Below are 17234 nucleotides of genomic sequence, written 5' to 3'. Positions count from 1 at the left end.
GAGCCCCTGATTCCAGAACCAGGATGGGATTTGGGACAAGCAAGGCTGTGTCCTAAGCCATGGTGATCAGAATCACTGGACAAGTGACTGATTTACATTTTATTGATCATGGTACAATTTCTTCACTGTGAGACATTTATTCATTCTTCCTATACTCAGTTCTTGGTTTCCATCTATCCTCATCAGCCCCCCTCAGTAGGGATTAAAGGTGCTTGTCCAGGGTTTAGAAATGCCTTGGGATTTGGGTGAAGACCCAAACATTCCAGGGTTAATGTTAATTTTTAAAATACCAAAGTTCGTGCCAACATTAATCCCTTGCTTGAACCTTAAATAAAGGACTCATTCAGCAGGTATAAGAATGAACAAATAACAAGCTGCCCATTGTATCCGTATTCATCAGTCGTCACTGTTAATTAGCCACTCTCATTTCTAATGGAACAGTAAGCTCAATTGCTATGTCCATGGGGAAGTTATGTAACTTAGATTAATGGTAGAAAAACAGGCTTTTCATAAGGATTAGACAAAATTAAGCTTTATGATTTTTTTGTAGCAAGTTCCAATTATGAAGTGAGAAGGGAATCTGAGCAGCAGTTGACCTAGAGCTTGGAAACGTCCATCCCGTCTTTCCATTGAGGAAAAGCTATAGCAGCCATCTGGTCTTTCAGGCTGTCCTCACTGTGGCCATCCCCGATGTCGTGTGAAAGTGTTCTGTAGAATTGTGGAGTCTTAGTGATCAGATAAACCCTGCATCACTTGAACTTGTCAGTCCTTTGCCTAGCACACTGGCAGCATTATAACTTTGATAAGTGGCAATTTCTGATAACTCTCATTACACTGTTTGACCATAAGTCATATTAATTCCATGAAGGTCATCTGTGCCCACTTTGGTAATAATATATATTCTCCCCTGCCTTTTCCCACTGGTTTTATTGGAATATAATTGATATATGATACTGTTTCAGTCCAAGGTGTACCCATATTAATTTGATATATGTGTATATTGCAAAACAATCACCGTAGTAAATTTAGTTAACATCAATCACCACATGGAATTACGATTTTTTCCTGTGATGAGAACTCTTAAGATGTGCCCTCTTAGCAACTTCCAAAGAGATGTGTTGCCAGAAGTCTCTAGGCTTCTTAGAGTCAGTGTAAGAATCAAAATTACAGTGAAATAATTTTCGAGCACCATCCTGTTGGGCCGAGAGTGAAGTTCTAAAGTCAAGGAGTCAATTATGCTACCCCCCCCCAATCTGTGTTGCATTCAGCTGTGTTAGCTGCATCCAGGGACAGATGCTTCCACTCCATGGTCACTCCTCCAATGCTCGGTTCCTTTCTGCTGAGGAATTTGGGGCCCAGAGAGTGGAGTACTTGGCTCAGGGCTGCCAGGCTGCTTAGTTCAGAGCCAAGGCTGAAGCCTAGTAGTCTCAACCGCAAGCCAGTTTCTTCTTGCCAGCATGTTAGGGGTTGGTTCGTTGGGCTGATTCTGAGGGTGAGAGTTTAACAAAAATTTAAACAAGGTGAATTTGGATCCCATATTGAGCTGGAGTTTGGTGTCATGAGACAAGGTCAGCATGGAGTCAGAAGACGTAACTGCTAAATCTTGTTCCCTCCTTTACCAGCCCTCATGGCTTGGGGCAATTTACCTTCCCTGAGTATTTATTTCCCCTTCTGTGAAACAGAAAAAATAATACCTACTCTGCCTATCTACCTGGACTGGTTGGGAAGATCTAATGAAAAAAAGGTTACGTGAGAACCATGAAAACTGTAAAGTGTTATTGTTATTAAGATATTATTATAGTACTTTGGAATCAGGTTTTACAGTTCTTGGACCAAAGAGGCTTATTCCAGTTTTCACACTTATGAGGAAGCTCTGAAAGACAAGTCCATGTTGATGTATCTAAATGTATAAAATTTGAGAATAATGCCACTGATTTGAATAAAAGTATTCAAAGATAATACTCTAAAACAATACATTTTCTAACAGAGACGGGAGTTTATATTTTTCAATTCAAAAATATACAGCAGCCTAACAGAAGAGTGTTCTGACAATGAGAGAAAACTGGGCTGAATGAATGAAACAAAATGTTTAATATCCCAGTAAAAGGTTGCTACATGCTTGTTACTAACAGATGCAAGGGGTATTCACTGGGAGAAATGAGTGCTGTGGTGGCCGTGTGCTTGTGACTGGACTGCTCTCGTCGGGGCAAACTGTGCTCTTTCTCCTTGACAGATATCGATGGCTTGGAGAGCAGTGCAATTGGGGGACAGCTGATGGCCTCGGCGTCTGCAGAGTCTCCTTTCACCCAGGGCAGGAGGATCGACGACTCCACAGTGGCAGGTAAGGGTTGTAGTTCATGAATATACGTACATTACATGTGGCACTAGCGGTTAAATCATTATTGGCAGTTTCCAGTACTGACATCAATGAATTAAGGTTTTGTTTTTGCAGCGGAACAAGTGCCTGGTGGGAGGTACTTAGCATCATCCAGTTGATAGTGGGACATTCCCCATTTATCAACATAAAGTGAAATTCATGAAATTATATCTTCTGTAGTAGAATTGCACACCACTCAGTATTGCTATTTCAACGGGGAAAGACATCTCGTGCTGTCATCCGTTGCCCCGTTGTTTTTGTCTGGGAAAAGTGACCCATGCCACTTCGCGTTCTAGGTGTGGCATTTGCTCGCTATATTCTGGTTGGCTGCTGGAAGAACTTGATCGATACTCTATCAACCCCCCTGACTGGCCGCATGGCGGGGAGCTCCAAAGGGCTGGCCTTCATTCTGGGAGCTGAAGGCATCAAAGAGCAGAACCAGAAAGAGCGCGATGCCATCTGCATGAGCCTGGATGGGCTGCGGAAAGCGGCGCGGCTGAGCTGTGCTCTAGGTATGGGGGGGAGTTTCTGACCCGTGGCCTGAGGTGGTTTCTGTAGAGTGTGCCTGGAATGGCCCTATTGGGAAACCAGTCTTTTAGGAGCGTTCTGACAGGGGAATGGGTAGAGGAAAGACTCCGTTTAAAGGGTAACTTGTTTGTCTCCTCTGAAGGAGTTGCCGCTAACTGCGCCTCGGCCCTTGCCCAAATGGCAGCTGCCTCCTGTGTCCAGGAAGAGAAAGAGGACAAGGAAGTCCAAGAACCCAGCGATACCATAGCACAAGGTAACAGCTGAAGGGTCAAAATCCACCTGGTGTCTTGTGTGCAGTGTGCACACACCTGCATGTGCAAGAGCAGGCACTCCTCTCCAGCTATGTGTGATACACGGCATATGTCTACCACTGATCATGAGACCCTACTGGGTCACAGGCTTGGGTATGTTTTACACAGATGACCCCACAGACTGATTACAGAGAACCCTCTGGCCACCAAAAATGTACTGACTGCTGATGGCTGGGAAACCCCATGTGGCTACTAACAGGCATGGTGTGGGACACCAGAGGTCCACCTGGCTTTGCTTGGCACACCTCTGTCATCATCTGGCCACTGGCTTTGGCACTTGACACAGCGCACCTTTGAGGACATCGCAGGTCACAGAAGGGGAGGCAGAGTGACCAGTTTCCTAAAGGGAAATGAACAGGTGGAGGAAATCCCTGAGCCGAGGCTCAGGAAGACTTTACTGGTGTCAGAGAAAAACTCGAGCTTTGTGAACACAGGCAAGAGTTGGTTTTCACTTGTTAAAATCGGTTAATCAGTGAAGTGGAGGATTATCTAAGTATCAGGGAAGACAATGGCCTTCCTAAAAAAGGAAGATAAATGGCAAACAGAAGGAAAAATGGGAAGCTTGGTCCAGCTTATACTAATATTATGTATCAGGTATATATCGAATAGCTAGCAGCAGAAACATTCAGCACATTTTCAAAAGCTGAGAAAACCAGCTTAGGCCCATGGTCCTCAGACTTGAATACTAGGTAGAGACCCCTGAAAGCAAAGCAGTGTTCCTGGGTCCCAGGTCCCAGGGTTAACTGAGAAAAGGGCACCCCAATTTGACTTTTGACCATACATTACGTAAAAATCCTTACATTGAAAGCTTTTAGAATTCTAAAACCAAAACTAGTATTAGAATTATGTTCAAATAAAAAATAAAGTCGGTATCCCACGCAGGTGACAAATGCTCTGCTCCAGGTCGCCCTGCCCTAAGCAGCAGCAGGACTGTTTGGCTCCCTCTGAAGTCAGCATGCTGGTTTATTTCTGGGCTCTGGCCCGTGACCCAGTTGGCCCAGCAGGCCTGAATTCCAAAGACTTGACACCATTATTCATGGAGGATATTGTCCTTTGGCCTTGCCATGCATAACTGACATCTTAAGTCANGTCACAGCAGGGGAGGCAGAGTGACCAGTTTCCTAAAGGGAAATGAACAGGTGGAGGAAATCCCTGAGCCGAGGCTCAGGAAGACTTGACTGGTGTCAGAGAAAAACTCGAGCTTTGTGAACACAGGCAAGAGTTGGTTTTCACTTGTTAAAATCGGTTAATCAGTGAAGTGGAGGATTATCTAAGTATCAGGGAAGACAATGGCCTTCCTAAAAAAGGAAGATAAATGGCAAACAGAAGGAAAAATGGGAAGCTTGGTCCAGCTTATACTAATATTATGTATCAGGTATATATCGAATAGCTAGCAGCAGAAACATTCAGCACATTTTCAAAAGCTGAGAAAACCAGCTCAGGCCCATGGTCCTCAGACTTGAATACTAGGTAGAGACCCCTGAAAGCAAAGCAGTGCTCCTGGGTCCCAGGTCCCAGGGTTAACTGAGAAAAGGGCACCCCAATTTGACTTCTGACCATACAGTACATAAAAATCCTTACATTGAAAGCTTTTAGAATTCCAAAACTAGTATTAGAATTATGTTCAAATAAAAAATAAAGTCGGTGACAAATGCAGGTGACAAATGCTCTGCTCCAGGTCGCCCTGCCCTAAGCAGCAGCAGGACTGTTTGGCTCCCTCTGAAGTGAGCATGCCGGTTTATTTCTGGGCTCTGGCCCGTGACCCAGTTGGCCCACCAGGCCTGAATTCCAAAGACTTGACACCATTATTCATGGAGGATATTGTCGTCTGGCCTTGCCATGCATAGCTGACATCTTAAGTCACCTTCTACGTCCTTTCTCATTAGTCTTCTACCGTAAAAATGTATTCTTTGAAGGTCCTAGGTATAAGTGTAATCTCAGGGAGTGATGGCAGTTATAACGCAGTCACTGTGGCACTCAGAGTGTAATGCACATGCTTTTTTAGGTGAGATCTACACGTTTGCATGACACCAAGTCTCTGAGAGAACTTGCAGAACATCAAAGATTCTTCCACATTACCAGCTGGAGTACCTGGGCAGGGGCGGGGTCTGGGCACAGATGGCTTTAGCTGAGGTCAGCACCTGGAGCCCATCCACAGGGCTCTGCCTGCCCCGGGCTCAGCGGGGGGCCTGCAGGAAGTGCACCCGCCAGCTCAGGTTCCATCCAGCTTCTGAAGCCACAGAGCTGGGGTCTCCAATGTCCGTGGGGCCCGAGGGCTGGGGAGTGTGCGTGATGAACCACAGGGACCTGCCACCGAGGAACTTGCTGCCAGTGGTGTCCGCTGTCTTCCGTGGCCCTTGCACAGGAGCACATTCTCTGCTTTCCATCCTTTCTGTCTCCCTCACTTGGAATATTGTTTTCGTGAATGTCTTTCTGGCGCAGTGAAACTGAAAGTGGAGCAGAAGCTGGAGCAGATCGGGAAGCTGCATGGGGTGTCACTGCACACGGCCCATGTCCTGTGCATGGACGCCATCCTCAGCGTCGGCCTGGAGATGGGAAGCCACAACCCGGACTGCTGGCCACACGTGTTCAGGTGCACGACGGGATCACCACCTCCCATGGTGCCCACCCTGCCCCGGGAGCCTGGGGTGATTGAAGGGCTAGGCTCCAGGGTCTGCCAACGCTTAACCAGATGGCGATAACTCATCGAGTTTGGATCAATCCCAAATGAGAGATCAAAAAAAGGAGAGGGAGTAGGGGCCCAACCGAATGTATGTCTTAGGGAACAGAGTGACAGGATTTGAGTTAGGGGATTATGAACAGATTATTAACATTGGCGGTGAGAGGCAGATGAATTTTACAAAGGAAGAAAAACCCATTTCTTCTTAAATAGGGGAGGATAAAAGCCATCTAAGTAAATACTATGCAGACCTAAAAGCTGGCTATGTATTAGCCATATACCTTCGCTGTTATGTTTACTGATGGCCTCTTCATTTAAAGAAAGATTTGGGGTAGCTTGCATGGACATATAAAGTACAAGATGCCTACTTTTAATTTAGCTAGAGAAAGGAAAAAATGGAATCGTACACTGCTCTAAAGACAGACTGAAAATTTGTTTCCAAGATTTGTAGTATCGAGGGGAAAAGACCCCTCGACCCTGCAGCCCCTGTCAAATGACAGCAGAGGGAGCCCCACAGTCCCCCTATGACGGAGACAGAGTGCGCCTCCCCAGGCACTGGCCCCCACCGGGCAGACCCGGGACAGTGCAGGGAGCCCCGCCCACCCTCGCAGGCCCAGGTCCGGTGCTGCACCCGCTGTTCCTCATCCCCCTCAGCAGGTGTGCACCCGGCGCCTCCCACTGGGCTCAGTCACCCCCGGCTCACCCGGGGCACGGGCCAGATCTGGGTTCAGTTTAATGTCCTAAAAGCAAATACAGTCATGAGTGTTTGTCAGCTTCGAAAGAGAGAAGCACGCAGATCACTCAGGGGTTGAAAACCCCATCTTGAGGGGAGCAGGATGAGATGGGGCCGGGGTGAAGGCTGGTACCCTCTTTGTTGCTCTCGCAAGCAAAAAGGGAAACAAAGAAAGACTTAAATTATACCCAGGCAATTTATATGAAATAAAAAGTTGTCTGTAGAATATCACAGTGGATTCTCCAGGATGGTCCTTAACATGACTGGACTTATTCTGGGGCGAGAGGCCTCGTATGAACCCTCTCAGTCCCGGGTTCTGCTGGGAACAGACAGTGTGGAAGTTGGTAGCTGGGCCACAGGTTGTGACGCTTTGCATTTACCATGACGGCTATGAAGCAGCGGGCCACAGCTGGGCAGGACCCCGAGAGGGGCCCAGCGTGGGCACAGGCCTGTCAGCCATATGCACACTTCCTAGGCCCCCAACGTTGGGAAATACTTGCCAAGTCCTAACCAGAGCAGTAGGAATGGGGGAAGAGGACCCCTTGGGAAAATGCACTCACACAGCCCAACTCCAGAAAAGCCAGTCAGCTGGCCCGGGAAGGGGCGGGCGAACAGAGCGTTGTTGCCCACCTTTCTCCCAGTAAGGGGGAGGAGAAGCTGAGGAATCCTTACCCCACTTCCAGGCTGTCGGGTCCAACTCAGAAATACACATAGGGAGGCGGGGAGAGGTGGCGCTCACCAGAGGAAGGGGAGAATTTGGGGGGCACTGTAGAACTAACTGCCTCTCCTTTCTGTCTCACTGAGATTTACAGAGTTGGTCCAGTTGGGTTGCAACTTTCAACTCACTTGTGACTCTCTCCAGGGTGTGTGAGTACGTGGGCACGCTGGAGCACACCCACTTCAGCGACGGCACCTCCCAGCCCGCGCTGACCATCAGCCAGCCCCAGAAGGCACCCAGTGGCCCTGGACTGTTCGGGGACCTGGAGGGTGAGGGCTCACCCTCGGAGCAGAGCCCAGAGCAAGAGAGCTCGCTGAGCATGGCCCCCGTCATCCAGCCCCTGTCCATCCAAGAGCTCGTGAGGGAAGGCGGCCGAGGCCGGGCCTGCGACTTCCGTGGGGGCAGCCTCATGACCGGGAGCAGCGCCGCCAAGGCCGTGCTCACGCTGTCCACACAGGCTGACAGGTGTGTGCACGCCCCTACCCTCACCGTGCCCCAGCGGGGCTGCTCACCACGCAGCACCCCTCACCTATTGGCTACAACACCATCTGTCTCCTCTGGTCTCAAAAGCCCTGCTGGGCCAACTTGATGGGCTGGCCAGTCATTTCAACCTCTCTTCGTTTTGTTCAAACCTAACTTCTATCTCCTGCTGCACCCCACCCATGGAATGAGTTGTCATCTAATGACTAGACTGGAGGACCCGGGGGCAGGTGCCCTTGCTCCCTGACTTCAGGCAATTTCACCTCTTTTCTTTATGATAAAATCGGGTCAGGAAGCAGCTCTCTCACAGGGTAGCTGTGAGGTTAAGTGAATCAGTACACTTGAAGCTCTGAGGACAGAGCTTGGCAAATAGTAAAAATCCACTATTTTTGTGATAATATTTTAAAATCCCACACCCCAGAGTGTGATATATTGTTAAATGATGCCCCAAACCACATTAAGTTTGAAAGGGGGAAAACGCCAATGGTTTGGTGATAGTGTTGAGGTTGAAAGTGCTTTTGCTCACCGGTTTCACGTTAGACCACCTCACTTCACTCTCCAGACTTCGCTGTTGGCCCCAGACCACCCAGCACAGGCACGATGAAGTTTATAGGGTGAGGACGGACAGCAGGGGTGGGGTAGTGGGAAGCGCACTCACAGGCTGGAACTCCGGACACCACTTCTTTCCTGGCTTTGACCCCAACTACCTGCAAGGTCATGCGTATAAGTAGTTGTTGCTCTGAGACTCAGTTTCCCCTTCATCTGCTAACCTCTTCATATGTATTAATTAATACATATGTATTAATTAGCCACCTCTTCATATGTATTAATCCAGTGCAATGATTTCTTTTTTGCCATTGATTCAACAAGGTGTCTGGGAAAGTACCGTGGAATCTGGATACAGGTGTCAGGTGGGATATGACACTGCTGTTTTTTTTCTTACAAGGAAAGAAGAAAAAGAAATGGTTCATGAGATCCAGGCACCAAATGGTGTTAAAATAGGAATTGCAGAACAGCAAGAAAAATGTGTCAGTTACAATAATTTATGAATGATGAATTCCCCAATTTGTGTCTCAGATTGCTCCTTCAAAAAGAACTTGTTATTCAGTTTCCATTAGAGACACTCTCCCTTACCCAGCATGTGGCACCCGGGGCTGCTTGCCCTTCTGGTGTCACCGCAGGATTGGAGGGCAGGCCTCGGATGACCCAAGTCCAGGGGAAGGCCGGCTCGCCTCATTCCTAGTGTGCCACGTACACCCACACCTGAGCCCAACGTCCTGAATGCCAGTGAGCCTGAGACCCTCCTCTGAGCCCTGCTACCTGGGCTTCCTCCTCCTCCTCCCTCACTGCTACTGGAATGTCTGTGCCCAGCTGAGTGGGAAACAAAAGAACCTGCAAGGTCTGCTATGTGAAGGAATACTCATTATTCCAGTGGATGCTGAGGCTCCCACCATGTCCTGGGCTGCAGGTGCCTGAGTCGGAGGGGATGGAGACAGTCACTCCTGCTTCCAGGGTGGGTTTGGTGTCCTCAGAGCCATGCCCAGTGTTATGCTCATCAACTGTAGTTCGCCAAAAGCCTTAATGAACTTACTGGGGTTTTCTTTAATGTAGCTCATGAGATTACAGCTAATTCGAAGGATTCCATTCCCATTTACTGTTTCTGGATGCTGTGCTGTGCTATCTTTCAACTTCTTGCCAATTTTTTTTTTTTGAGTGCCTCCAATGGCTGAGCTATGCCCTGGGATACAAGGAGTTTTTTTTAAATATAGCCCATGCCCTTCAGATTAAACTCTCAGAGTCAGAGCATACTTGTACACAGTCATACTAGATAATAATGACACCGTATGTTTCCTTGCAGTGTTCACACAACATTTTCATTAATGACATCTAAAAAATTACTGTAATCATTCTGCCATAAAGGCTTTGCTGAACTGTTTCCAAGGAACAAGTCTTTTTGTTTCATCCAGGCTCTTTGAAGACGCTACGGATAAGTTGAACCTCATGGCTTTGGGCGCTTTCCTTTACCAGCTGAAGAAAGCGTCGCAGTCCCAGCTTTTCCATTCTGTTACGGACACAGTTGATTACTCGCTGGCCATGCCAGGTAATTCCTTCCCGGAAGAAACCGTGCCGTGAGGTTAGCGGGAGTCAGCCCCGATCTGCGATATCAACAGCCTGCCTGAGACTGGAGTCCACATTCCCTTTGCACGTGGTCACCCTGGCTAATTTGTCTTCTAGTTTTAGGACATGGTGTGTGTATGGGTGAGGGTGGGATGACTTTTTGTGAGTAGAGGTGTCACTGCTGCCACCATTACAGGTGTTACCACTGGAACTGGGCTAGGCAGTTCCACTAAGGTTTGGGCTCTCCACACAGAAATTGTGTGGCTCCTCAGGGTGCAGATAGCTCTCATGAGGGTGGGGACCCTCCTCCATATCACAGACCGTGGTACTCACCTCAGTCCAGACAACTTGCAGAAGCACCTAGTAATTCCAGAATGAAGGTGAGAGAGAAATGGAAGGATGACAGAAGCCTCGTGCCACTCCTAGAAAAACTGCTCTCGTGCATAGCCTTTCATGACGGGTCAGTACCAATGTCTTCCTGCATGAAGCCAGATGAAGGCCCTCTTGTAGGCCAACCTGTGGAAGAGGGAATGGAGTTGTACTGAATTGTCCCGTGGTCCCAAATCGGTGGCAGGCTGCTCAGAAATGCAACTGACCACCAACAGGGGATGGTGGTGGTAGTGGAACAGCGAGTACCTCATCCCGATGAGCTCAGAAGAGGCTCAGAGCCATGTGGCAGAACCTCTGTGGTCCCTTCCACCTTTAGGATCTGAAGTTCTAAGTGTAATATTTTTGGCCTTTTGATCCTCAGTGCAGATTCTAATTTGAGAACTACCGTCCTTTCCCTACTAGTTTTTAATGGACTTTAAAGCCTTAGCTTTACATTAAAAGAAAAATAAAAAAAAATAAAACCTTAGCTATCTAAGGCCAGTTTTCCAGAACCATTAGACTTTGGAGCACCTCTGAGCCCAGGGCCACCTCCTGCACCTTTTGCATTGGAGAAATCACAGGCTCTGAGCTCACACAGAGCAATGAGCAGGGTCAGGAGGAGGCAGTAGACCCACGAAGAAGAAGCGCTGCCTTAGAAATCAATCACACGTGAGTTAAAATGCTGCCTTCACCATTTACCAGATGCACACGTCAGTTCACCTCTCCAGCATTCGATTTACTAATCTCTAAAATGGCAGTAATTGCATTTATTTCTTAAGGTTTGCTTTAAAAATTAAAATGATTAAAGATGCAAAGAACCAACATGATGTCTGATGCAGAGTGAAAGTCCAGTAAATGCCGCCGATTATTACTGCTATCATTTTGAAGTTTACTTAATATGGCAAGGCTAATTAGAAGCCTTTTGGTTGGAAGAGCCTGATAATGATCAGCATTTTGTAGGTGGGCGGTGAAGGGGAAGCAACAGGCCTTGAGTAGGCAGGGAGTGGGGGAGACTAAGGCGACACTGGCAAAGCCAAAGCCAAAGCCAAAGAGGGTAGGTTCGAGTGTGGGAGGCAGGGATAGGGACCCAGGGCAGGTGAAAAATAAATAAGCTCTGTTTATCTGTGTATTGTAGGCTCCTTGAGAGAATATGTACTTCTGCTTATTAAAAAATACAAGATCAGAGTGTGCAAGGACTACAATGAAGCAAAGCAGAACAGGCTAGATAGCATGTTATCAGGTAGCAAAGGGGCCCAACTTGCTTGGAAGGGCTTCACAGGGGCCACTAAGGATTGGCAGAGTGGGTGGTGACTGTGCAGGATGACGGTGGCAAGAGTCATGATGATCGCTAAGAGCACAGGCCAGGTAGTATGTGCCTGTGTTAAGCACTTTATGAGTATTATTACATTTAATCCCTAAAGTAACTTTAAGAAATGGGTCCTGTCATCCCCACTTTTACAAGGAGAAACTGCGGATCAGACATAAATCTCTGGTCTGCTGTAACCCAGCTACCAAGGGGTAAAGACAGGATTTGGGCCCAGGCAGCCTGACTCCCCAGCCTGCCTACATAGCCACTGTGCCGTCCTCCCTTATCAACAAGCATGGTTCACACTTGTCACGGCAGCCACTGGGAATGCTGTGGTGACCAGGAGAGGTGGGCCAGGCCGTGTGGAGCAAACTGTCTAAGTCTCTTGAATCCAGGCTCCTCTCCTCTCTCGGTTAGCACTCACCCAATAATCCTGCTGGTCTGAGTCCAGTTCTTTGATTTCCATCCTCTCTCTGTGCTTGAACAGGTCAAACCATTTCTGAGTTTGGGCTTTACGGCTTTCATGGTCTCTCCCTGTAGGAGAAGTGAAATCCACCCAAGACCGGAAAAGCGCCCTGCACCTCTTCCGCCTCGGGGACGCCATGCTGAGGATCGTGCGCAGCAGATCGAGGCCGCTGCTCCACGTGATGCGCTGCTGGAGCCTCGTGGCCCCGCACCTGGTGGAGGTGAGTGCCAGGGGAGTGGGGAACGGCGCCAGCGGAGGCAGCCCGGGGCTCCCCAGTCAGTGTGGGGGATGCAGAGCACTGTGGCCACAGCGCAAATGAGAAGGTTCCCATCACCCTGGTCACAGGCATCATAGTTCTCTGATTAGACCTCATGGCATCTAAAGAATCACCCCAAATGGCCTCACTACCCTGGGTTCATACTGACGCTCTTCCTTTACAAGTTGGGCAGTTTTCATTCTTTTTTAAAAATTATTTTATTGTTGTCCCATTATAGTTTTCAGTATGACCTGGTGTCAACCTGAGCCTGATGCTCTACTTTTATACATGACTCCAACAGTGCCTTTTGTTCCTGCAAGTGTCTCTTTTCTATAGTCATTTTCTAATGACTATAGTCTAGGCAGTACCCTCTGGGGAGGAGAACCACACGTCCTGGTTTTCCCAACAAAGTGAATACTGGGAAAAGCAGCTCGTATGGTAAATCACACGGTAACTCTCTGCCTCGGCATCTCAGTGGTGATGACTGGCCACTTCTACGTTGGTGGGAAAATTGTAGCCCTATATTGCAGTGATAACTTCTTAATAGCTGTTTAGTGCTCATCTGGTAGAGATATGTTATAAAGTATTTTGGGGGAACTTCATTCACTAACTTGAGAACATCCTAGTAAGGAAGAGGAATAGAAAATAATAACTTAGTAATGGATAAACAGTATATCAGTTATCTATTACACTATAACACACCATCTCAAAACACCTAGGATTTAAAACAACCACCATTTATCTACCTCATGGATACCTGGGTCAGAAATTTGAGCTAGGCTCAGCTGGCACTACTTCCAGTCTCAGCTGACCTTATGTGTCACCTAGGGTCAGCTGGTTCATGGTGGCCTTGACTGGGGGGGGCTGGACACATGGGCTTTCTCAGCCTCCAGCAGACCAGCCCCAGCTCACTCATGTGGCATTTTTAGAATTCCAAAGGAAGGCAAGAGAACCAGCCCCGAATCACAACAACTTTGCAGTTCTCTACTTATATAATATTTGCTGTTGTCCAAAGCAAGCCACACATCCAAGCCCAGGTCAGGGTGGGAGGAGACTACTGATGGGCCTGGATGCAGAAGCCCTCAACCAATTAGAGCTTTGTTGGTACAATTGGCCCACCTCCCTGAGGGACCAATGACTCTTCTGATCTCAGCTAAGGGGCAGAGCCAAGAAGAACAAGACCGTGGGCAGTTCTGATGTCTTTATAGTCAGCATGCTCTATGCCATCCAAGAAAACTGTCATGTTATATTCTTAAAAAGAAGAAGAAATGACTATACACTATGGTTTTTCTAGAAATATTTCATTGGAGTTGTGTCTGATCAGTTTGTTAGATTATTAAAAATGCAATTTGGTGTGTTGTTCATCTGTATGTATGCCTTGAAGCATTCTCTACTTTAATAGCGTTGCTGCATCCGCCTCCCTGCAATGAGGTGGTTTGGGAAAACCTTCAGAAACCAGNTGTCTTTATAGTCAGCATGCTCTATGCCATCCAAGAAAACTGTCATGTTATATTCTTAAAAAGAAGAAGAAATGACTATACACTATGGTTTTTCTAGAAATATTTCATTGGAGTTGTGTCTGATCAGTTTTTTAGATTATTAAAAATGCAATTTGGTGTGTTGTTCATCTGTATGTACGCCTTGAAGCATTCTCTACTTTAATAGCGTTGCTGCATCCGCCTCCCTGCAATGAGGTGGTTTGGGAAAACCTTCAGAAACCAGACTCTAACTTCTCCGAAGTTCCGATGGTATTCTGTTCTCTCATGAATCTTGCAGGCCGCCTGTCATAAGGAGAGACATGTGTCTCAGAAGGCTGTTTCCTTCATCCACGACATACTGACAGAGGTTCTCACTGACTGGAATGAGCCGCCTCACTTTCACTTTAATGAAGCACTCTTCCGACCCTTTGAGCGTATTATGCAGCTAGAGTTGTGTGACGAGGATGTTCAGGACCAGGTCAGTGTGTCATGGTGACCAGCATTGTCATGGTTCGTCACAGCTAGCTTTTATGGAGTGCACAGGCTGGTGTTGTTCTGTGAACTTTGCATATTTCACCTTTCCGATAATCCTCTATGTGGAATCTATGACAAAGAAGGTGAACCAGTTTAGCGGAGGAGACAGTGCTTAGGGGAACTGGGATTTGAACCTAGGCAATCCGGCTTTACTGCTCTGTACTCTTTACCATACCCTCAACTGGTGCACAGATGGTGAAGAAACTAAGTGGAGGTGCCATAACTAGCATGATAGTAACCTAGGAACACAGATTCTTTCACTGAAATCTAAAAATGTCAAATAAAGGCTTAAAACGTCTTTTTAAATACATTGGCACTCTGACAAGAAAGTGAGGAATACTATGATGCCCACAACTAAGTAACAGGGGAGCCGCAGAAGTAAGCAGAGCTCTGAGACGGCTTTGGCTGTGACGGAATTTGCCATCAGGTGAAACTGGGTTCTGCTATCGCATTCTTTTTTAAAGATTTTATTTGTTTATTTTTAGAGAAAGAGGAAGGGAGAGAGAAAAAGGGAGAGAAACTTCGATCAGTTGCCTCTTGCACATCTCCAACCAGTAGCCTGGCTGGCAAGCCAGGCGTGTGCCCTGACTGGGAATCCAGCCAGTGACTTTGCAGTTTGCAGGGCGACGCCCAGCCCACTGAGCCACACCAGTCATAGCTGCTGTCACATTCTTGAGGCCACAAGAACAGGAGACAAATTTCAACCCAAATCTTTAAAAGTGGTGTTCACTTAGGCCAAGGTTGAATTACAAATGTACTCAAGTGCCACCCTCCCTGAGAACATGATCAGGCTGTTTCTAACATTGGCTCTTAGTAAAGATAAAACTTTCCAGGATTAAAATTGTAAGCCCTTCTGTGGAGTCAGTAAATGAATGTGCACCACCTTGGTGGTCTGGGAACTTTACACAGGCATCATACAAAGTGGCAAAATTCCCCCCGGAATTTCAACTCAGGCCACAAAAAAATAATCCTACAAATGAAGTTCCAAGAGATGTGAGTTCACAGGATTTAAAAAATATCACAAAACACATAGGGAAACAAGGCAATAGTCAGAGGGAGCTACTGAAACTATAATATGGTACATTCAGACCTAGAAATAGTAGAAAGATTGGTATCTTCAATGCAAAATATTAAATTTTAATGAAACAAAAGAAGAATTAAGATATGAGGTGATACCTAAAGGCTAGGTTGAGGAATTCCAATAATAGCGAACTAAGTAATTCAGATCAGCTTTCCATGGAAATAAGCAGAAAGAGTTAGAAAATTTTTTTTTTTACTCATTGGAAAGCATTGAAATATTACAAATGGATTGAATAACTTAGAGGCCATTATCTAGGAGAAAAAGAATACGCAGGCACCAAGCCTAGTATTTGGGCTTGCTTTTCCTAAAATGGAATCAATTTCAGAAGCTGGAAGACTAAGAAGCTAAGACAAACTAAAGCCTGGGGTCTGGCCAATCTGGTAACTTCTTGAAGTCTTGGGACAGAATCATGAAGAGAATAGGGTCTCCTAGGAAGAAAGCTGAAACTTAAATAGACTAGTCCTAACAGAAAATAACCCCCAACTTCAAATAATTCCTAACAAGAATGTGACATCATTATTTTTTAATGCTTCAGATACAACATCTACATTCAATCAAAACTAATCAGGCTCATTAGGAAATACCGTATCATCAAAAACAAAAAGTCAGTAAAAATAGACACATACACACCCCTCCAGGGATCCAGATAATTGCAGAGTTATCGGAGATTGACTTTAAAATAACCATACTGAAATATTTTCAGAAAGACATAGAACAAGAAGGGCTTTGGCTATAGTGGCATAAAGAAGTTAGTGAATTCTCCTCACAAGAATTAAGGATTAGTGGGGACAAAATTGTCTGAAGCAACCATTTCAGAGCTCTGGAAATTGCCTGAGGTCAGACAACAAACTGAGTAGCATTTACGCTTAAAAATAATTCTTGCCAGAATTGTGGTTAAGAGCAGTGGGCATCTGTGACCTAGCTGAAGATACCCTGACCTCCTTACTTCTAAGCTTTTGAGAAGAATAACAGTTTGACCAGTGTGGGGCTGACTGGGCAAGTCAGCCTTCCTGCTATGAGGAACAGACTTGGTTTGGAGAAAAAGTAAAAAAGATCATTGATTTGTCAGCTCAAAGTGGTGGATTCATTAGGAAATGAGTGGGAGAATCCTGCAACCTCGCTAACCTGGAGTTGCAGTGAGTAGTGAGCCAGTAAGAAATGTATCGTAAGAACCTAGAAACCAGAGATTCTTAGAAGGACTAGGTAAGTTCCCCACACACCTGACTGATTGAAACATGGGCATACACGGGATAGACCACGCGAATCCCATCAGAAAGTAAAAGACAAGGAAGACCGAAGCACTGGCTGAACTTTGGATGTTCTCCCCAGCCTGCACACGCAGACTGGTTGGGAAAAGGTGGAGCCTTCCAGGCTCGAGGTGTGTGTTCAAGCACAGCCTCTGCCCACCTCCTCCGTGACCACTAACTACCCCGTGCTGACATGGGGACAAATACTGGAAAGTTGGGCTAAAAAGACAATGACAATAATGAAGAAACTGAGCAGAGGCATTGTTGCCTGATGCTACGGGAAGAGAGATTCCACAGTTTATGTCCAGGCAACTTAGTTTTTTTTTTTTTTTTAAAGAAAACCCAGAAAAAGGAATCAAAATCCAGCAGTGCTATACTATATTATTTAAAATCTCAAGTTTTCAGTGAAAAAAATATTATGAGACCTGCAAAGAAACAAGAAAGAGTGACACATACTCAGGGGAAGAACAATAAACACAAACTGCCTCAGAGGGATCCCCGCATTGAAGGTGGGGGACAGAGACTTTGCTATCATCAGTATGTTGGAGGAGT

At 46.5% G+C, this 17234-nt stretch overlaps 1 protein-coding gene across 3 annotated transcripts in view; it reads left to right on the top strand.

Annotated features, from left to right (window-relative positions):
• Positions 1 to 17234, top strand: part of ARFGEF3 (ARFGEF family member 3) — a 174567-nt gene that overhangs the window by 115617 nt on the left and 41716 nt on the right. For all 3 annotated transcript variants that reach the window (XM_037045661.1, XM_037045659.1, XM_037045658.1), the window contains 8 exons: positions 2234 to 2341; positions 2674 to 2889; positions 3048 to 3158; positions 5659 to 5809; positions 7492 to 7812; positions 9795 to 9928; positions 12161 to 12306; positions 14119 to 14298. In XM_037045661.1, the coding sequence (XP_036901556.1) occupies positions 2234 to 2341; positions 2674 to 2889; positions 3048 to 3158; positions 5659 to 5809; positions 7492 to 7812; positions 9795 to 9928; positions 12161 to 12306; positions 14119 to 14298 (1367 nt within the window). The remainder of the gene's footprint in view (positions 1 to 2233; positions 2342 to 2673; positions 2890 to 3047; positions 3159 to 5658; positions 5810 to 7491; positions 7813 to 9794; positions 9929 to 12160; positions 12307 to 14118; positions 14299 to 17234) is intronic.

This window comes from Sturnira hondurensis, unplaced genomic scaffold, assembly GCF_014824575.4.
Source record: "Sturnira hondurensis isolate 20B ecotype Veracruz unplaced genomic scaffold, ASM1482457v3 Scaffold0004474, whole genome shotgun sequence".
NCBI lineage: Eukaryota > Metazoa > Chordata > Mammalia > Chiroptera > Phyllostomidae > Sturnira > Sturnira hondurensis.
This window is presented reverse-complemented; position numbering and strand designations above follow the sequence as displayed.